The sequence below is a fragment of the Pecten maximus genome, chromosome 11 (genome assembly GCF_902652985.1).
Source record: "Pecten maximus chromosome 11, xPecMax1.1, whole genome shotgun sequence".
NCBI lineage: Eukaryota > Metazoa > Mollusca > Bivalvia > Pectinida > Pectinidae > Pecten > Pecten maximus.
This window is the reverse complement of record NC_047025.1, coordinates 16022551-16047089: the sequence shown is the minus strand read 5'-3', so window position 1 is coordinate 16047089 and position 24539 is coordinate 16022551. Positions and strand designations below refer to the sequence as shown.

Here is a 24539-nt window from a genome sequence, read left to right as displayed (position 1 = left end):
CTGGGAAACTCAGGACGAGCATATTCAGTATCCCATTCACAATTCTATTGATCACGACGACAATTCTTTGTTTAATCGTATGTCCGAAAAGAATATCTAAATACTGCAAATGCATTTTTCTACGACTTTGACCATGTGAAGCGGTACTATAACATGTAATTAACACCTGTCTGTGTCTGTTATCTTACAACCAGACGTAAACGTTTTGTGAGTTTGTTCCTGTCCGGCAGGTAAGGCTCAAAATAATGTCTTCTGTCCCCGTTGCGTGATTCGATATGGTAACAAGAGGCCCAGATGGCCTGTATCGCTCACCTGGATTTCATGAGATATGAAACAAGAATGATGATTAAGTATATTTGTCACTGGTATTGCTATGTCAATATATAATAGGCATTTTATATGGGTACGTGAGGTTTTTATGCCAAAAAATGCATTAATCCATGAAATGAAATTGACTTTTGGCGCAACCCCATAGGGATGCTACCACACAAATGCGAGTGATATAAATTGCTTAGTTTCAGAAAAGAAGTTGTTTAAACCAATTGACCCCTTTTGACCCCGCCCTCTGCACCCCGGGGGGGGGGGGGGGGGGGGAGGGGCAGTTCCTTCCTTTATAAATTTGTTAATCCCTACCCAAAAGGATGCTAATAGTCAAATATGAGCTGTTTCAGAGAAGTTGTTCATATCAATTTAGCCAAATTGACCCCTTTTGGCCCAGCCCCTCAGCCTCCAGGGGGTCGGCCCCATCATTTGTACAATTTTGAATCCTTAACCCAAGGGAATGCTACCAGTCACATATTAAAGATATCCATTGCTTAGTTTCAGAGAAAAAGTTGTTTATATCAATTCTGCCAAAATAACCCCTTTTGGCCCCGCCTCTTAGGTCCCCTGAGGTCAGCCCTGTCATTTGTACAATTTTGAAATCCTACCCTAGGGGGTTGCTACCAGGCAAATATGAGCGATATCCATTGCTTAGTTTCAGAGAAGAAGTTGTTTATATCAATTTAGCCGAATTGACCCCTTTTGGTCCCGCCCTTCCGCCCCCAGGGAGGTAGACTCCATCATTTGTACAATTTTGAATCCCTACCCCAAAGGGATTCTCACAGTCAAAATTGAGCAATATACATTGCTTAGTTTCAGAGGAGAAGTTGTTCATATCAATTTAGCCAAATTGACCCCTCTTGGCCCCGCCCCTCAGGCCCCCCGAGGGTCAGCCACACCATTTGTACAATTTTGAATCCCCACCCCATAGTGTTGCTATCAGGCAAATTATGAGCAATATCCTTTGCTCGGTTTCAGAGAAGAAGTTGTTTATATCAATATAGCCCAATTGACCACATTTGGTCCCGCCCTTCAGGCCCCTGGGGGTCAGCCCCATCATTTGTACAATTTTGAATCCCCACCCCAAAGTAATGCTACCAGGCAAATATGAGCGATATCCATTGCTCGGTTTCAGAGAAGAAGTCGGTATTATCAATATAGCTATATTGACCCATTTTGGCTCCGCCCCTCAAGCCCCTAGGGGGTCAGTCCCATCATTTGTACAATTTTGAATCCCCACCCCAAAGTGATGCTACCAGGCAAATATGAGTGATATCCATTGCTCGGTTTCAGAGAAGAAGTCGGTATTATCAATATAGCTATATTGACCCATTTTGGCCCCGCCCCTCAAGCCCCTAGGGGGTCAGTCCCATCATTTGTACAATTTTGAATCCCCACCCCAAAGTGATGCTACCAGGCAAATATGAGTGATATCCATTGCTCGGTTCCAGAGAAGAAGTCGTTAATATCAATATAGCTATATGGACCCATTTTGGCCCCGCCCCTCAGGCCCCTAGGGGGTCAGCACTACCATTTGTACAATTTTGAAACCCCATCCCATAGTGATGCTTCCAGACAAATAGGAGCAATATCCTTTGCTCGGTTTCAGAGAAGAAGTCGTTTATATCAATATAGCCAAATTGAACCCCTTTGCCCCGCCCCTCAGGCCCCTGGGGGTCAGCCCCATCATTTGTACAATTTTGAGTCCCCTACCCATAGGGATGCTTCTGACCAAATTTGTTCAAATTCTGATCAGCGGTTATGAAGAAGAAGTCAATTGTTGACGGACGGACGACAGACGACGGACGCCACGGTATGGCATAAGCTCACCTTGGTCCTTCGGACCAGGTGAGCTAATAAATGTGATCTTAACGATTGCCTTCTTCCTACATTCTTTTTTTTCTTCAAAATTTCCTCCCAAAATTTGGATTTAAGGTCGTCAGTGCGATGAAGGTCGTGGGTTGTGTTCCCATGCCGTGACATACCAAAGTCAATAATTTAAGACTTGCTCATCCCTTCTTAGCGCTTCGGACTGAAAGAGATGGCCAGGAACACTTGGCCAGGGAGAGAGGTCATGGAGATGACCATCGATATGACAACGCCATAGCAATGTAAAGCGGTCGGCAAGTAGGGGCCGGCCTTACACTAAATAATACTAAACCATATATGTCATTTAAACGGTTCAATTCAATCTTTTAGACCTATCACCTTGTTCATATAGATGTAGGCGCTAATATTTTTTTCTAGAAATACTAATCAGACGCTCGTGTTGTATATGTGCCATATAAATAACACCAATGATTCCGTTTACATATGTCTAAATGAAGTGAGGACTGATGACGGTATTTGCTAAAATACAACAGAATACCAATTACGAACTAACGTGGGTGTAAACAACACATCTATTATATCATATTAAAGCAATATTCTCTATTATTGTAGAAAACAATGAGCGGGAAACAAAGAGAACCATTGAGCAATCAAATGAAATAATGTCTAAAACGTCTAAAAAATTAGATGGGCTTTCCTATAAACGCTGCTTACCGATCGAAGCCATCTTGCCAAAAAGATTTGTATTCCGATCAAGAAACTTTGCACAATTCTGGACATGCCTCTCACAACCGTCCCCACACAAAACTGCACTCGCCGTCAAGGTCGTTCAGACTGACCTTGTATAAGAAGCATATATTATCTACCAGGATAATTTTGGCATCCAGAAAGCGGAAGTGACAAGCAAAACGTATGTTTATAGAGTAATTAAGCATTTCTCCTCCAGTTACAAAGCAGTATCACGATGATAATCTCATTTGTGTTGCTATCAGTGTTGACATAGGTAGTCGTACAGTCTCGCGAGATCTCCTTTCGATACGACAGTATGCTCAGGGGAGTAAACCCGGTAGCATTGTTCTACAATATCGGTAAAATAAATATCGGGTTATGACGAAGCTAGGTTTTTTTCACAACACGAGGGAGCATATATTTCATTAGCGTCCTTTCATTGGTTCATTGTGAAAAGTAATATAAATATAATATAATACATATGGTGTCCCTGTCTGAGTTTGGAATGATATTTCGACATAACTTGATTATCAACAGAAATAACATTTGCTACCTAAATCTTCATTGTCTTTGATGCAAATATAACCTCTAGCCAACCTAAAGCAATGCACTGCTCTCTAAACCAGCTATGATAGTTCATGTACATGTGTACAACACCCACGTGCATGCAGGACCATGGGTGTATTTTGTATAGCATATGACAACCATTTTGTTTACGACGTGCACGAGAGAAGCATCCATTGTAGGCTTGTATAGAAACCGCTCAACTGAATACTAAAGATATGGGACGTTTCCTATATATTATAGAGCATGACTATTATATCATTATATCGAAATATATTTACTAGCTTGCACAGATAAAATGTCGGGGTTGAAAGAAGCTTCAAACTAATAAGGACATGTCTTTCTACATTATGCAATGTATTCTAATTGAAAAGAAATAACGAACGTACTTGAAATTGAGCCATGAATAACCTGGATGTATTTCAGACATAAGGTAATTCTGAAAGACTCTTCGAGTACGTCATTACAAAACTCATCAGAAAATCTCCAAGACTTCCCACTGAAGACCACTCCGAGTTATGACGCCGATGAAAACTAGTAAGATCACGCAAGGTCAGAAGGTAACGAAAGTGAAAGGTCATTCACTGACAAAAAGAAAGGAAGACGGAAGAATATGTGTGATGACACACGTGTTATTATAGGTACTAGAGAGTAAATGTGGCGATTATTTTCCCAGCTGGTTACCTTGGAAACCGTCTGGTAAATTATGTTTCGGTCGTTAGAAGAGGAGGCTAAACAGACATCAATCCCCACACTTTTAGCGAAAACAACACAAAAATAATTACAAACATTGATATAATTCCAAGCCAAGCATTATATTTGTAGGCACGTGTTTGTGCTGTTGTGTTTGTAGCGTCCAAAAACGAATATATACGATCAAACATTGGCAATGTTTGTCCTCTGTTCAAGAAAATTAATCGAAACCTGGGTTAATATTAGGACTTCATTAAGATATATGTTGATATTTTTGATGACCGACAAGGGTTTTGAGATCTGCTTACTTATTTACCCCTCTCCCTCGGACATTTATTTAACCATTTCCCTCGAACATTCATTTACTCCTCTTCCTCGAACATTTATTTACTCCTCTTCCTCGAACATTTATCTAACCCCTTCATCTCGGACATGTTTCCCCAAAACTCCCGGGCATTTATCCCCCCCCCCCCCCCCCCCCCCCCCCCCCCCCCCCCCCCCCCCCCCCCCCCCCCCTACCCGGATAATTATTTAAATTCTTCCCTCGGACATGTATCCCCATACCTTCCCCCGGACATTTATTTACCCCCTTCCCTCGAATATTTATCTAACAACCTTCACCCCGGACATGTATCCCATACACACGGACATTTATATGCTCTCTACAAGTTCAATAAACACTGCCACATCAGTGTCAGAGTTAGTTATTTGTGATAATGATAAACTAAAATTGTGCTGAAATTCATGAGCAACACTGACAATAAAGGCCACAATACAGCATGTCTGCCTGACATGTACGTATACCATCTCATATGACCTCATATGACCTTAGCTTTTGCGAGGACGTTGAACCACAAACAAACATGTTATTTATACAATGTTCATGGAATATAGTGCCAATTTCTCTAAACACAAATGACGTCATAAGTCAGGTTAAAAGCAAACAACCACACAACCACCTTTTATCATTTCTATGGATGAAATGTTAGTGGATGCACAGTTTTTGGGATACTCAACATAAATGTTGATTGTGACCTTGACCTATATGTGGAGTACAGACAAAGTATCTATATCATAATTATATATGAACGCGTATCATGTCTGGAAAGATGATCATTAAACAAAATGGCGGACATAAGTTAGTCAAATGTCACCAGTCTGACGGATGTTCTCGGTGAACTTATTATCAAACATTCCGTTTTAAATTTCAACGGTACGTGCGAACGATCACTTCTCCTCCCAATATAGTGGGTGTTCACATGTGTGTTGGAATGCCGTCTAGCAATAGACTTTTCATTGCCATGTCTACAAGTAACGTGTTGGTGATAAGCACGACCGACACTAATATCCGGATTCGGGGGACATGATCCGTTTAGGTTAACTGTACGCAAAAGCCTCAAAAGAAACACCCAGTCTTTATTGAATTGATATTAAATGTAATTTTCATAAAAAAACTTAATTTGAAAGAAAAAAACCAATCTCTATGAGTTAGACAGTTCACCAGTTGGATGTACACGACTAGGCACGTATAGAATGTGTTATCAGTTCGTAGCCTGGTTTGGAGAGTTGCCCCATCATCAATTGTCTTTATTTGAAAAATATGAAAAGCCACGAAGTCTCTAATAAGACATGTGGCACACATTCCCCCCTCAGAGCATCGACACATCCCTCTATCACTGGCCCAGTATAACATCAAGTTTGAATGCCTAACTAAGACCACATTGAGCCAATTTCACTCCTCCCTCCAATGTACACCAAGGTTCATCCAGTCTAGGAAGTGGTCCCGAATTTAAAGTTATCATGCATTTAATATTCAAACATATACTGACGGTAACACAGATTTTTTGTATTATATCTTCATGATTCTTCACGATGGACTTTTACGGACCACAGGCGAAGTTCCGCTGTATGAGGTTCGTTTCTACCCGGGCGATTGTGTTTTCTCATTAGGCTGAGATCAAATGTTGGACTGCTATGGCAATTACTTCGGAAGGCATCAGACGGACAGCCAGTATGTTGTTTAGTGAGGTAGACACCAGCTACTACTTCACGAGGTCCCCGCCTCGAAATGGAATTATCCTTTGACTGAGAGATAAACCCAACAAACATCCGGTTTATTACGTCATCGATTTTGAGTAAATCTAGTAAGACAAGATATTTTAATAAAGTAAAGCGGTATCTGAAATCAAAGTTAACATTTTCAAGGTTAATCTTTAGAAATGAAAAAGATAATCCCCAATGTACGATAAGTATGAAGTGCACGCGAGTTTCTAGTCGAGTAAGTGGTCTATAAAGTTTGTCTTAATGACGCATCCAATACGTATTGATAGAGTAGTGCTTTGTTGTTGACGAAATGCGCGTGTGTTTGATTACTTACGCACGTGCGGTGTGAGAGTTCCTGTGGAGATAGAAGCCGAAGGCGAGCGGAACTACCGTGAGTTGGAACGTTTTACTCCATCTTGTTTACAGAGCTTGGTAAAGACAACACGGTAAACTATAACGGATTCTGGTTCAAAATTCAATTATTGTCATGGCGCGATGCTTAAAGATGTTTTGGCAAACCTTGCAAAAAAGGCACCGGGCATGCAAACGGCGTGTTTCGATGTCCAAGTCGGATAACTTCCGACAACTCCTGGAGGTATATTAGATACAATAAAAGACATTTCTTTTAACAATCCATAGATTGGTGTAAAGTTGTCGTCTCCTGGTGACCTTTGCTGTCTCAAGAACGCCAAATCATAAGCCTAGTTGCTATGGTGGTGTCCCCTTTTATGGTCATTTATTTTTGTAATCAATATCGGGAAATAATGTCCTGACGTGTATCTTAAGGTTAATTCAACATTTTATTCGATCATTCAACAAGTTAATTTTTTTTATATTTTTCATTGTGATTGAAACACTTTTCATTCGGATTGAAAAAACAAGCTTAGATCTTGTATTCATTCCTTTCCTGAATTTTACGAGATTTGTATATCAGCTGGCCACAGTTGGGTGTATCTCAGTACGTTTCCGTGTTGGTCCAATCGACTGACATTATCTCAGGTCGTCCAATCGACTGACATTACCTTAGTATTGGATATAAGGGACGTGCACGGTCTTAGTGTGTAAAATACATTCAAGCACGAGTGGAGCGTGTCACAATCTGATTAAGATACTACATTTCTTATCGTATCTTGATTGCAAATACCCGGATCTACTCTATACCTAACTTCCTGTTTATCGCATGAGGTGACATCACTGAATTTTGGATATCACGTGATGGCCACACAAAGAACATCCGTTATCGGACATGTCGTCTGCTCATCATGATATCAGACTTTTAATGGTTCCTGTGGTTCCGCTTCTACAATTTTCCCGCTTCATTTTTTACTGGTCAGGTATTTTTTGTTATTTTGAAAGAGCTGGGGTTTTACCTTGTTTATCTTGGTGAGTTTTAGTGAATTCTATTTGCGTTTTAAGCATATCTGGGAATGTGGTTCGTGTTTGGAGATTAACACTGTATCGCCATGGCATGGCGCTGATACGGCTACTCATATGTCAGAATATTCAGAAACGTGTAGTTTATAGTGAATGGTATCTTACGACCTATCTGTGGAGAAACTTCGGGAAAAAACAGATCTTGTTAGTTTTCGCTTTATGCTTCGAAACGCGTCAGGTGCTGAACTGTCATTAAACTTTCCAACATCTAATTACGCTTTACCATCATACCTCGTAGACTACACGGTTCCGGAAGTCACTATTGGAAACCTAGCCACGGAGCGGAGACCTAACAAAGGAGCGGAGACCTACCCACGGAGCGGAGACCTATCAAAGGAGCGGAGGAGATCTACCCACGGAGCGGAGGAGACCTACCCACGGAGATCTACCCACGGAGCGGAGGAGACCTATCCACGGAGCGGAGGAGATCTACCCACGGAGCGGAGATCTACCCACGGAGCGGAGGAGATATACCCACGGAGCGGAGGAGACCTACCCACGGATCGGAGGAGATCTACCCACGGAGCGGAGGAGACCTACCCACGGAGCGGAGGAGATATACCCACGGTGCGGAGGAGATCTACCCACGGAGCGGAGGAGATCTACCCACGGAGCGGAGGAGACCTACCCACGGAGCTGAATACAACTATTGTAACACCTCGGTTCATTATTCAAGTAACTTCAACAACGACGCCAAAATGAAATGACAGGGAAAGCATTCATACAAAAAGCGTTCATTCACCAATGTAGTTTGTTTATAATTATTTCGTAAGTTAAACTAAGCTCTACATAGACCCTCATTCGCCAATGTCGTTTGGTAATATTTGTTTCGTAAGACATTCGCCGATGTCGTTTGGTAATACTTATTTTGTATCATAAACTTTAGATCTTTATAATCCCTTCATTTACCAAGTTCGTTAGGTAACTTCCACAGTGTATGGTTCAAACATTATACATATATAATTACATCTTTTACATTCATGTACCCACATTACACACATGTACACGTGTAACTTTATTACACTTCTTCATAATCTTCACAATCTCTACACTTGCGTTATACATAAATTATATATGTAATAAATACATTGACATAACATATTTATACATTGACATGACACAACTTTACACTGACATTACACAACTTTACATTGACATGACACAACTTTACACTGACATTACACAACTTTACATTGACATTACACAACTTTACATTGACATGACACAACTTTACATTGACATGACACAACTTTACACTGTAATTACACAACTTTACATTGACATTACACAACTTTACATTGACATGACACAACTTTACATTGACATTACACAACTTTACACTGACATTACACAACTTTACACTGACATTACACAACTTTACACTGACATTACACAACTTTACATTGACATGACACAACTTTACATTGACATGACACAACTTTACATTGACATGACACAACTTTACACTGCCATTACACAACTTTACACTGACATGACACAACTTTACATTGACATGACACAACTTTACACTGACATGACACAACTTTACACTGACATTACATAACTTTACATTGACATGACACAACTTTACATTGACATTACACAACTTTACATTGACATGACACAACTTTACACTGACATTACACAACTTTACATTGACATGACACAACTTTACACTGACATTACACAACTTTACACTGACATTACACAACTTTACATTGACATGACACAACTTTACATTGACATTACACAACTTTACATTGACATTACACAACTTTACACTGACATTACACAACTTTACACTGACATTACACAACTTTACACTGACATGACACAACTTTACACTGACATTACACAACTTTACACTGACATTACACAACTTTACATTGACATTACACAACTTTACATTGACATTACACAACTTTACACTGACATGACACAACTTTACACTGACATTACACAACTTTACACTGACATGACACAACTTTACACTGACATGACACAACTTTACACTGACATTACACAACTTTACACTGACATTACACAACTTTACACTGACATGACACAGCTTTACACTGACATGACACAACTTTACATTGACATTACACAACTTTACATTGACATGTCACAACTTTACATTGACATGTCACAACTTTACATTGACATCACACAACTTTACACTGACATTACACAACTTTACACACAACTTTACACTGACATTACACAACTTTACTTTTACATTACACAACTTTACACACAACTTTACATTGACATTACACATCTACACACGTATACACAATTTAATCTATATTCAACAGAACTGTGTTATAATGCTTTGTGTCTCATTTTGTACTGTCGGCTGTCCTGTTACGTAAGGTTACCGACGAGATCGGGGTTAACTATTGCCAATTACGTTTCACCATGCACTGTGTATTAAGTAGTTGGATGTTTACGTAACAGGGTCGTGTTATTTCGATGGGTTCAATCTGACCCCCGGGGTCGTTTTGTTGTTGATCCCGGGGGTCATTTGAGAGAAAGAGCCTAGCTGATTCTTTGTATAACAGGTAAAAACATGTGTACTTACCGAGCCATGACTTCGGCTGCTGGCGATGCTACCGTACCCTCGATCGTATGACGACGGCTGGAAAATCAAGTAATAACAGCGTTAGAGTACGGTTATAACACACATATAGTCCTCTCCAGCTCTCTCCTCTCACGAATTAATACTAACTACTGCAAACTCCGGCAGGACACGGCAGAGAAAGCTCCCGTTTCTCTCTGTAATTAATTAAATAAGACAATATACATGTACCCACGTACCTACACATAGCCGACAAGCGTTAGTCAGACCAAGAACATTCAGAGAGAAAAGCTGGCAGGGATTCTAATTGATCACGTGACCTAGATGTATAGGTAGAAAGGTGTGTTGATGTTTGGCACCGGTACTGATGTGATCCTCTCCCTCTCTCGTCACCTTTCTCTCACTCCGGGATAGAGAACGAAGTGAGAGATTGGCGGAGGGCCTTGCTTGTATCTATCCATCAAAATCCCTCGATACTGACAGGGCCTTAACATGTGGCGGAGCCCTATCTATCGGCATCTGTACCCAGAACAGAAGGGACATGCGCAGGTGGATTGATCTTTGGTTGTTCGGTGGTAGACTCTTGTCAGTCTGGTCAAATCCGGTCAATTATGGATAAAATTGATGATAGTTTTATAGAGAATGGACGTGTTTGAAGTAGTGCCAATTTTTTTTCTAGAGAAAAATGATTATGGGTCTTTATCAGCTAAAGGTACAAGATATACATGGTTTCATTTGTGTAAGTACTGAAACCAGTCTAACAAGCTGGGTATAAATGGTACATCTATCTTATAGTTTGTTTTGTAGCCAGATCAGTAAATAATCAGGAGATTGATCCCCGAGTTTTCAGGGAAAGAGTGTGGATAGTACGGTAAAAACGATCGGCTGTTTTGGGGATGGATTGAAACACCGGAAGTCGATATGTTGAAATTCATACACTAGTTTATAATCGTTGTGTTGTCTCATTCATACGCTAATTGATAGATCTGACCATTGGTCATTGTTGTCCGTGACAATGAATAGCCACGGTTACCATACATGTTGACTACATGACAAAGTCACGGATAGGGCAGATGACCTTTGAGGAAAGGAGGGCGGGCAATCGACAGTTCAGTTGGCAGAGCATTAGACATGCTTCTCATTAAGTTAAGACCACAGAAACCCATGTACTGTTGTGATTGCGTCCATTGGTAAGTCATGGGTAAGACACTTTCGTCAACTGTGCTGGTGACATGCGACGTATGTTTTTCAGTGAGGTACAAATCACCGGCTACTACGAGGAAACATCGCCTCAACTGACCCTGGCTAACCAAACAATTCACCATTCACGTCTAGTTTTGTTGACATTATGTATAAATTTAAATTTCAAACATTTATGGAACCGACAGAAAAGTGAAAGGTTTGACTAATTGGGGGTAGATATATTACAGCAATTTTCAATCTCCAAACGTTCGTCAAATGTATGGTCTCGCTATTTCTAGTCCTATGTTTTCTATGGTACAGTGTGTTGGTATATAATTTCCTCACTGCGTCATTCTGTTTCAATGTTACACAGCAATCGCCCACGGGTATACCATGTAGCTGTATATGTCCATGTAAACTGAAACCTATTTAATTAAAATGGAGATGGGCTTAAACTTAAACTACAGTTCTTATGGAATTGTGTACTTGATTATTGGGGACCGTCTATTACAAATTATTATTCTCGGCAATCCAAGAAACTGACATCAGAGTAATTGATATTGATGTGTAACCATTCTTGTGTTGGTATGGGCAGTTTGAAATCTACGTCGTAAATATACAGAAATATCCACCAGCTAATCTGACGAAGTAAAAGTCAGGCGTAACATCATTTAACGAAACCTTTTTCTTGATCTGCCGGAATGTTGACTTCAAAGACATAATATTTCACCCCAGACAACGCTAATAGAGACGAACGATCTCGGTGCCGGCTGGTGAAATAAAACATTATAACAAATCTTGTTTACCTACTTAGTTGCATTCTAACTTTTTGATAAAGTCGTATTTATATTTATTCAAATGGCGTCAATGTTCGCTGCCGACACATATCTATATTTATCACCAGTTTTGTTTAAATATCACGAACACATTAGGATATTGACACGCATTTACCATAATATCAAATATATCATACAGGAAGCCAATGCAGAGAGGGTGGGTAGCATGCGGGCGATAACGGCCATTCTATACATACAAAATATGACAGAATCTGCCTGACATTCACAAAAGTTGCGATGCCATGTGAAACTGCACAATTCGCAATTTCAAAGAAGCCGCTCGTCATTTTAGAAAACTTTGCTCTTTTCTTCATTTTTTGAAAGAGTTACTTTAACACCATTAGACTTACCATATTCTGATTTCGGATTAAAATAATATGTAAAATTAAAGTTGTCCGACTTATTTTGTATTAGAACATTGGTCCGATGATTAAATGAACTTTCCTTTTCGCCACAACCAGCAGTCTTAATGTCAAGCGAATAATACCATCGCCAGTCCAAAAACGTCATGTGCTGAAGCCAGTATTAATGTTGGGATCACCAGTCACCATAGTTTGTCTTTGGTGAAATTGTTATTGTGAATGGCTTGAATAATATCTAGAGGCTTCAAAACGGATTATACATTGTATGGTGTTGAAATTATGCGACACTACGAAATCCAAATGGCATCAAAAGTATTATGGTATGTCCTTCGACGATGCCACAAATAATTGAATTAAAGATCGATTGTACCAAATATTATATTATATTTGGTACAATCGATCTTTAATTCAATTATTTTAATAGATTTGTTAAGCAATAAACTTTGTTTATTTGGCATTCATAAATATATTAATACCAGTTGTAAACGTCCCATATTCAACACAGATTAGCAACTGTTCAGGTTCATAACAACGGCTTTGTATATCCTATCAAACTATGTTTAATTCAGATACATCTAACGATACTTACTGATATATATCTATAATAAAGCAATGTAGAGTAAGTTTGTCATTAGACATTATCGTTATCAGCCCCAATTATCTTTTTCGTTGTATACCTGGGTTATGGAGCGTTTTTTCTCTTCTACAAAATCTGATTATTAAGATACTGAAATCTTTTCCTATTCTTTACTGTGAAGGTGCGATAGGGGGCGAACTATACCGGGGTTTTTATGGCTTGAAGTTCACCAAAGGTTGTTTTTTTTTCTGAAATTAGCAACACATTACTCTAGCATGTTGAATTTCCATTATGAAGATGGCGACCTGCCAGACTAATCTTACATCCCATAATAGTGTAAGTGAAATGCACGCGCGCGATTTAATGAAAAGCGATCAAAATATCAAGTATCACCTCAAGATGATGCTGAAGAACTTGATGGACATATTTCTGTAAGTAAACTACCTTGTACGCGTCATGTATACAACGCATGCGCAGGAGCCCACTATTGTTTCCATGTTAAACAGATGTAATTACGGTCTTAATCGCAGTGAAAATTAATACCAGGCAACAGTTGTACATACTCCTCAGTTAACAGTGATAGAGTTGCTTCCCTTGAGTACTTTCTATCCCATAATAGCCCCACTGGAATGCGTATTACCAGTTATCGTCATCATATAATGTGCGCCGCCACATGTCGTCTGCTCATGTCATAACGATTGCATGTCGTTTCCAGATAGGTATGCGACTATTAACACAAGTCGTTAAGAATATGACATGGCTACCAGGATTTAGACTTGTGCCAAAACGGAACATGCATATTAATAATTTTGATTTGAAATATTTTTATTTCTATATTAATATTATCAATTAAGTCAATATCTTATTTCTGTATATTATTATCACGAAGATACACATCTAGTCTATAATGTAGGTTTATAATCAAGATGTGCCCTGAGTTCAGTGTTGATAGCAGACATAACTTGAGAAGGACTATTTACCGGAGTCTATTGGTTTTACGAGTCCGAGATTATATACTCCCGACTGAGTGGTACTTGGAGTTTCTAGTAATTGACGATCAGCGACCTTAGAATGCACAGCACAACAGCAACAGTCCATGAAGTATTTATGTGAGCACAAATATCTGACTAAGTGATCACCACGGTAATCTATTGGAGATATTGTTTGTGCCAATGATTTAAAATGAAATGATATAGCGATATCACCTATATGTTAAAGTACTTCAGTACGGTGGTGTCCCGAATTCGACACGATAGGCCAATTCAAATTAAAATCAAACTTATTTAATTTTATACGCGTGCGCATTCCCATGTGACTTTACTTTAGCGGGAAAAGGGTTATGATATTGGGTCAGTAGCATGTTTGGATAAAGGGCTACCTAGTTTGTTCAAATGAATGGCCTTGACCGCCTATATTGCAAGTTGTGAAGGAAGGGATAACATAGAATACAGAAAGAAGTCAAGCAGTTATATTTCTAGATATAGATGCTTTGTTATTGGGAATTTATTTGAAAAAATGGAGGTACGATGATCTAGTGGTAGGGCACGGCTCCGTGACCGAAGGATCGCTAGTTCGAGTCCCGGCACGGCCGCTATGTTGCATTCTCAGCTGTAACTGTGATAAGGGGATGCAAGAAATGTCGTGTGTAAGCCGTTATCGCCTAAATGGCAGCTCCGACAGTACTCCACCGGGAGTTGAGAACGACATTGACTGGTTTCTACAGGCCAAATAATAATGGATAACAATTTGTTAACCGCTGTAAGATGGCTATATTGCTGTGATATTGCGGTATATTAATCTCCTATTAAATTACATACGCTGTACTGAATGTGTAGCCTTTCCAATGTTCTACTTAAAACTTTATGAAAAACAACCTGTAGTGTATCATAAAATAATTTCGACCAATTCAGATCCGAAATTAGAAATGTTTGTTTCACAAGAACATGTCCTTTGACTATAAGCTGACAAATAACAAGGTGACATTTCCATATATGGTTTGCCGGATAACAACAGTGCAAATGCATCAGCAAAGATAACGATTCTATGAACATGCACACATTTTCTGTTATTTTTTAAGAAAAAAAAAATCAAAAAAATCAGCCACCATTTGCCACAAAAGGCTATTTCAGTCCAAGCGAATGGTGTTGATTAGGTTTGAGTGCAATGATGACAATGGATTGTATGTGTTTTTACGACACTATGAACGAAGTGCTGTTGTGCCATGCAAAATGGAGTATTTACGTAATGAACCGCAGATTGGAGTGCTTGACGTTGTGTGCAATTAATGTTTTGGAGGCTTCAAGAATGGGGTGTTTTGGAGGCGTGGACAATGGAGTGTTTTGGTGGCGTGAAGAATGGAGTGTTTTAGAGGAGTGAAAAATGGGGTGTTTTGGTGGCGTTGGAATTGGAGTGTTTTGGTGGCGTGAAGAAGTGAGTGTTTTGGAGGCTTGAAGAATGGTGTGTTTTGGAGGCGTGAAGAATGGAATGTTTTGGAGGCTTCAAGAATGGTGTGTTTTGGAGGCTTCAAGAATGGTGTGTTTTGGAGGCGTGAAGAATGGAGTGTTTTGGTGGCGTGAAGAATGGTGTGTTTTGGAGGCGTGAAGAATGGAGTGTTTTGGTGGCGTGAAGAATGGAGTGTTTTGGAGGCTTCAAGAATGGTGTGTTTTGGAGGCGTGAAGAATGGAATGTTTTGGAGGCTTCAAGAATGGTGTGTTTTGGAGGCGTGAAGAATGGAGTGTTTTGGTGGCGTGAAGAATGGAGTGTTTTGGTGGCGTGAAGAATGGAGTGTTTTGGAGGCTTCAAGAATAGAGTGTTTTGGTGGCGTGAAGAATGGAATGTTTTGGTGGCGTGAAGAATGGAGTGTTTTGGAGGCGTTGAGACTGGAGTGTTTTGGAGGCGTGAAGAATGGAATGTTTTGGTGGCGTGAAGAAAGGAGTGTTTAGAGGCGTGAAGAATGGAGTGTTTTGGAGGCGTGAAGAATGGAGTGTTTTGGTGGCGTGGAGAATGGAGTGTTTAAGAGGCGTGAAGAAAGGAGTGTTTTGGAGGCGTGAAGAAAGGAGTGTTTTGGAGGCGTGAAGAAAGGAATGTTTTGGAGGCGTGAAGAAAGGAGTGTTTTGGAGGCGTTGCGAATAGTGTTTTGGAGGCGTGAAGAATGGAGTGTTTTGGAGGCTTGAAGAAAGGAATGTTTTGGAGGCGTGAAGAATGGAGTGATTTGTTGGCGTTGAGAATGGGGTGTTTTGCTGGAGTGAAGATGGAGTGTTTTGGAGGCGTTGATAATGGAGTGTTTTGGAGGCGTGAGAAATTGGGAATTTTAGAGGCTTGAAGAATGAGAATAGAGTGTTTTGGTGGCGTTGAGAATGGCGTAGTTTGTTGGCGTGAAGAAAGGATTTTTTTGGTCCGTGAAGAATGGAGTGGTTTGGAGCCGTGGCTGTTAGCAGTTCGATAGCATTGTGCTCTTGACGTAACACGATGGTGACACTGAACTGACAAGATGTTCCAGGACATCGCAATGACATCAATGCAATTAAAACGGAAAATCAAAACTATTGAACTGCTGACATAAAAACGATTAAGCATCCACCAACAACTGATTAACAAAAACACAGCACATGTGACTTTCTTATTAGATATCTACAAAACCAACAAAGGCCAGACAACATTTAAAGCTCAAAGATCCACAAAGCATTGGAAGCAAATGCGATTCTCAACACAATTAACCAGAACAATTTCGTCAGTTTTAAATCAAATCTACAGAATGGTGTTCAACAGAAAAGATGGGATGACAGATGATGAGGTTGATCAATGAAAAGTGAAAGAAAATTATAATTGGTTAGAAAAACTAGCTACAACAGACTTCCCAGCCAATCATGGGTATTAAAGTACGTCACAACTACAAGCTGTAAAACACAAGTGTGTTACCATGGTTTCGATCTCCCGGGAACCTTATTCGAGGTTTCAGCAAAAAGGGAGACCCCTTACGAACGAACGGACCTGGAAGTAAGAGAAGAAATGTTATCAACACAATACAGAGTGTAATGTTTGTGTAAAGCGGAGAAAGAAATGGTCGCCATAGCAATGAACAATGGTCTGAGAATCCTGGGTACTAATACTCAATCATACAATGGTATGACGTGCTGTCTATGTTGAGTATGTAATACTTCTACAGATATCGCAAATAGTTCCTGACTACCATCATTAATGACATCATCGGGAAGGTTCGCAGACAACTGCGCGCATTGATATCCGGTGTGGTGCGTAGTTAGACACTCCAAGAATGTAACAACAAAACCCTATTGACCATCAGGGTATGCGGAGGAATACAAGATGATGTCAATGCACGTTGTCTGATGTCGGCGGTGGTTGTTCGATTAATAAAACATTTCCAGAAGTAGAAAGGTGGTGTATTTATGAAAATAGAAGCAGTAGCCTGTCCGTCAGCAGTGATATATTGCCTATTACTCTGACTGGCGTTTGACGAAGGATGAACAGCAAACATGACAGGAACGTTCCCGTCACAAGTAAACACCTATACAGCACGCCGATATACACGGGATGACTACAAAACGGAATACGCACTTTACTTATGCACTAAGATATAATTGCAAATATTACAAAAACAATTATATACTATTGTGTCAATCTGTGTGCTGATTTCCATCACGTAAAACGTCGCTTCCGTTTCTAGGTCACATTAGGGCACTTTGTGGTTTTCGGCCAGGTATGATATTAATTGAATGTAAATAGATTTTCGATTTTTTCACATCTTTTATTGTTCAAGTTGTGTTTTATCTAAAAAAAATCTTTACATAAATAAGGAAAGCGTTTCTTGACATAAACGTCAAGATTTTTCCAGGCTTCGGTTTCGGTTTATAGAGGTAAAATAATTATGAAACGTTAAGTTCGGTTTAGATAAATCAAAAGTATAATCATACATAAAAGGTCAGATTACACAGTGAACAAGTGAACTAGCGCGGAATCAGTATATGAAAGATAAATTATGACATGACTAAAGTCAGGTTTAAACACATCATAAGTTGTATAATCATACGTTAAGTTCGGTTTAGACAGGTCATTAGTTGTATTATAAGTGAAGTTCGGTTAAGACAGGTCTTTAGTTGTATTATACGTGAAGTTCGGTTTAGACAGGTCATTAGTTGTATTATACGTGAAGTTCGGTTTAGACAGGTCATTAGTTGTATTATACGTGAAGTTCGGTTTAGACAGGTCATTAGTTGTAGTATACGTGAAGTTCGGTTTAGACAGGTCATTAGTTGTAGCATACGTGAAGTTCGGTTTAGACAGGTCATTAGTGTATTATACGTGACGTTCGGTTTAGACAGGTCATTAGTTGTAGTATACGTGAAGTTCGGTTTAGACAGGTCATTAGTTGTAGTATACGTGAAGTTCGGTTTAGACAGGTCATTAGTTGTATTATACGTGGAGTTCGGATTAGCCAGGATTCTGTTTAGACAGGTCACGAATATTATAACATGTAACATCAGCTGATTCAATCAGGTATGAGGAAATAACTCAATTAGTTTTAGTTAGTATCTCTCCTGTATCCAGGCCTATAATGAATGGCGGAATCAGATTTTTGTTTTCCAGCTAGGCATCCTGGTGCTGGCTTTATATTCCGACATATATTTTAAATCAGATACTTCTCATCTGGAGCGTCTGTGACGTAATAGATCTACAACCCCTACAGTTACACGTGCGCGCGTGAAGTGTGATAAGGGATCACAGATACCGAAACCTAACCCCAACATATAATGGTATTTTAATTTAATTTCTCGCTTCGGTACTTAGAGGAGGTGAAAAGTAAAGGCCTGATAGACCAGGTTGTTTGATATAGGTCTAACCTCTGCTTATCTTCTTGTTCAAAATCCACGCCAACGGCGGCCTCGGTTATCATTCATTTAAAACCTGGTGAGGGTTATGTTAGGATATGCTGGAAAAGTGTCGAAATTTTGATTATTTGTTTTCAAAATAGCTTAACTAGTCGTATATTATCGACAGTGCTCTTCCATCAAACAGAAATCTGACAATTTATGGCTAAGGTGATACCTTCCAACCTATATAGATTTCAGCAAAATATAAACAAGTTTCAAGATTCATTGATAAAATTCAAATTTAACACTGTAGTCTGTAAATAAAAAAATGTTCCCGTGGTGCCACCGACGATAAAGTAGAATAAAATCTGGATTTGTCTATTTTTGATTTTATGTACCGAGATAACATGATCAGTACTGTATAACAAAACACCGTTATCATATCTATAGAGCTCAAAATGTACCAAAGGGAAACTATAACATACTTTTGTAAATGTATTGAATTAAATGTCTTTCTGCATTGAAATTCACTTCGCGGAAATCTTCAGTTGGTAACTAACTTTATTCCGCGGAAATCTTTACGTGGTTACTAACTTTAATCCGCGGGTATCTTTACGTGGTAACTAACTTTACTCCGCGGAAATCTTTACGTGGTAACTAACTTTACTCCGTGGAAATCTTTAGGTGGTTAATAAATTTACTTCGCGGAAATCTTTACGTGGTAACTAACTTTAATCCGCGGAAATCTTTACGTGGTAACTAACTTTACTCCGCGGAAATCTTTACGTGGTAACTAACTTTACTCCGCGGAAATCTTTACGTGGTAACTAACTTTAATCCGCGGAAATCTTTACGTGGTAACTAACTTTAATCCGCGGAAATCTTTACGTGGTTACTAACTTTAATCCGCGGAAATCTTTACGTGGTAACTAACTTTAATCCGCGGAAATCTTTACGTGGTAACTAACTTTACTCCGCGGAAATCTTTAGCTGGTAACTAACTTTACTCCGCGGATATCTTTACGTGCTAACTAACTTTACTCCGCAGAAATCCTTAGGTGGTAACTAACTTTACTCCGCGGAAATCCTTAGGTGGTAACTAACTTTACTCCGCGGAAATCTTTAGCTGGTAACTAAACGGAAATCCTCCGTGGAAACTTTACTCCGCGGAATACTTACATGATAAGAAGAAGTTACAAAATAGCTTAACCCTGTGGATATAATCAGTAATGGACCATGTAGAAATCCTTTTAACGCTACCATGTACAAATCTTTACGCTGTAACTTGATTTCACTCTGTATTTAATCTAAATACGTATTGTTTTGTGTGAAGGAGTAATTGTATTGTTATATTGAGAGTAATATATTTCAGTGTTGTGTCATGCTGAACACCTACATATTCGTTTGTACAGGTTTATTTAGGAAGCCGTGATTGTTTGGTGACTGACAATTGTTCTGTAAAGATAAACCCGTAAACGATCAGAGCCAGCAGTTTTTGCGATAGCATCAAAAATGTTGGCCGAGTATGAGTTTAAAGAAAGTAAACACATTGTAAACATACCTATTTGTTTATCATATTTCCAAATTATACAAAACATACGCAACATACACCATTATACCATAACACGATACACCATAACACCATACACCATACACCACAACACAATACACCATAACACCATAACACAATACACCATAACACAATACACCATAACACAATACAACGTAACACAATACACCATAACACAATACACCATAACACAATACAACGTAACACAATACACCATAACACCATAACACCATTACACCATACACCATAACACAATACACCATACACCATAACACAATACACCATAACACAATACAACTTAACAAAATACACAATAACATAATACACCACAACACAATACTCCATAACACAATACACCATAACACCATAACACCATAACACCATACACCATAACACAATACACCATAACACCATAACACAATACATCATAACACCATTACACCATAAACCCGTAACACCACAACACAATACTCCATAACACAATACACCATAACACCATACACCATACACCATAACACAATACACCATAACACAAATATTCCATAACACAATACTCCATAACACCGTAACAACATAACACAATACACCATAACACCATACACCATAACACCATACACCACAACACAATACACCATACACCACAACACAATACACCATACACCACAACACAATACACCATTATACCATAACACAATACACCATACACCACAACACAATACACCATTATACCATAACACGATACACCATACACCATAACACCATAACACCATAACACGATACACTATAACACCACAACACAATACACCATAACACCGTAACACCATAACACCGTAACACCATAACACCATAACAAAATAACACCATACTCCATAACACAATACACCATAACACGATAGACCATACACCATAACACGATACACCATACACCACAACACAATACACCATACACCATAACACGATACTCCATAACACGATACACCATAACACGATACACCATACACCACAACACAATACACCACAACACAATACACCATACACCACAACACAATACACCATAACACCATAACACCGTAACACCTTAACACCATAACACCATAACACAATAACACAATAACACCATACTCCATAACACAATACTCCATAACACCATAAACCATAACACCATACACTATACACCATAACACCATAACACAATACACCATAACACCATAACACCATACACCACAACACAATACACAATACACCATACACCATAACACGATACACCATAACACCATAACACAATACACCATAACACAATTACACCATAACACCATTACACCATAACACCATTGCACCATAACACCATTACACCATAACACAATACACCATAACACAATACACCATAACACCATACACCATAACACAATACACCATAACACAATACACCATAACACCGTAACACCATAACACAATACACCATAACACAATACACCATAACATAATACACCATACTCCATAACACAAAACACCATAACACTATAACACAATACACCATACTCCATATCACAATACACCATAACACGATAAACCATACACCATAACACCATAAGACCATATTCCATATCACCATACTGCATAACACCATATTCCATAACACCATACTCCATAACACCGTAACACCATAACACAATACACCATAACACAATACACCATACACCATAACACAATACACCATAACACAGTTACACAATACACCATACACCATAACACCATAACATAACACACAATATACCATACACTATAACACAATACACCATAACACCATATACCATAACACCATACCACCATATTCCATAACACCATACTCCATAACACAATACACCATACACCATAACACGATACACCATACACCATACTCCATAACACGATACACCATACACCATAACACCATATTCCATAACACCATACTCCATAACACCATAACATAACACACAATATACCATAACACATTGCAACCTCCTTTCTATCACAATCACCCTAACTTAAAACGTTCAGAATTCAAAACCAAAGATTTAGCCCTCTTCTATATAAAGAATAACTAACTAAAAACACCAATGTTAATATGCATTACGCACACCTCTAACTCACCATTATATCATCAGTGTATATATACAAAGAATAACAATTGTGTACAATGTATATCATAATCATTTGCGATGTTACACAGACTCCAGTCGCTATGGAACAGGCTTCAGTCGTTATGGAACAGATATTATCAAAGAAAATGTATTTTACAGTCCATTAATTGTATTATTCACTGTTTATTCTCTCAGTCAGACATTTCTAGTACAGATGCTGGATTACACCGATTTCCCGCGCTACATCCATACATCATTAGCCGTGGCAACCGTCTAATTGATGCTTACTGTCTTGTATTGGATAAAGCATGTGGGAGTTGCCTCCCTTGCAACAGAAAAAAATCTTGGTATCGCGTTAAATAAAATTTAACGTTTTTTTTTTCTTTCTCCTAAATGATCAATTCAGAACTAAATACATTGAAATACTATCGCTTCATTATATAAAAATAAACGTTTACTTTTTATAACTATAACACAATTGTTTTATTGGTTGATAAAAAGTCAAGGACTGCTGAACTGATAGACATGTCGTTGCATTTTTTTAAATTTCGTGCTTACGATATAAACATGATATTTGATAGATTTTAATTGATCCACGTGAATATCTGTATTACTCATGTGTTTATAGAATACTCGTTAAAATACCTGTGATGATGACCTTGACCCTGATAGTTCATGGGGTTAATCCACATCATATGCCAGTGTACGGTTACGAACTTGGAAAAAAACTTAGATATATATACATTATGTCAGTCGTTGGTCTAGGAAAATTCGAAGCACATTTAATAGATTTATACTTCAAAGTAGTACTAATTAATCATGTTTTGAGACCTACTCTTGTTATCAGGTTTGGGGAGGGGATGATCTATGTTGGACGGACATGACGGCTATGGAGCTCCTATAGGAACCGATGTACAATGTATATAAATCTGACGAACCAAGGCGGTACTAATTAGATACAGGTGATGGAATCAGGTTGACATCAATGTGTCTGTACGTACACATTTACCGTAAACTGCCTACAAAAACAGCCAGGTAATCCTGACATGTAAACTTAACGTAATTCTAACTGAAAGATCAACATGACCAGATGAATTGGAAGGTCAAAACCCAAGCGATGTCACGTTCTCAATATGTAAACCGCCTATTACCGTGAGTACTCTGTAAACCGTCTATTACCGTAAGTACTCTGTAAACCGTCTATAATCGTGAATTATCTGTAACCCGTCGCTTACCATAAATACTCTGTAACCATCTATTACCGTGTATACTCTGTAACCACTCTATTACAGTAATTACTCTGTAAACCGTCTATTACCGTAAATACTCTGTAACCACTCTATTACGGTAATTACTCTGTAAACCGTCTATTACCGTAAATATTTTGTAACCCGTCTGTTACCATAAATACTCTGTATTAGTCTATTACCTTGAATACTCTGTAACCGTATATTACCGTAAATATTCTGTAACCCGTCTATTACCGTGTATACTCTGTAACCGTCTATTACCGTAAATATTCTGTAACCTTCTATTTTACCGGAAATATTCTGTAACCCGCCTATTACCGTCAATACTCTGTAACCGTCTATTACGGTAATTACTCTGTAACCGTCTGTTACGGTAATTACTCTGTAACCGTCTGTTACGGTAATTACTCTGTAACCGTCTATTACCGTCAATACTATGTAACCGTCTATTACGGTAATTATTCTGTAACCCATCTGTTACCGTAAATACTCTGCATTCGTCTTTCACCGATAATTAGTCCATAACCCCCGTCTATTACCTTAAATGCATTGTAAAAATCTATTACCTTAAATACTTCGTAACCCGTCTATTACCGTAAATATTCTGTAACCGTCTATT

General features: G+C 38.8%; 1 protein-coding gene across 1 annotated transcript in view; it reads right to left on the bottom strand.

Annotated features, from left to right (window-relative positions):
* The window catches only part of LOC117337842, a 121625-nt gene that overhangs the window by 75970 nt on the left and 21116 nt on the right, over nt 1–24539 (bottom strand). The window contains 1 exon segment of the mRNA XM_033898968.1: nt 10199–10255. Within this exon segment, the coding sequence (XP_033754859.1) occupies nt 10199–10255 (57 nt within the window).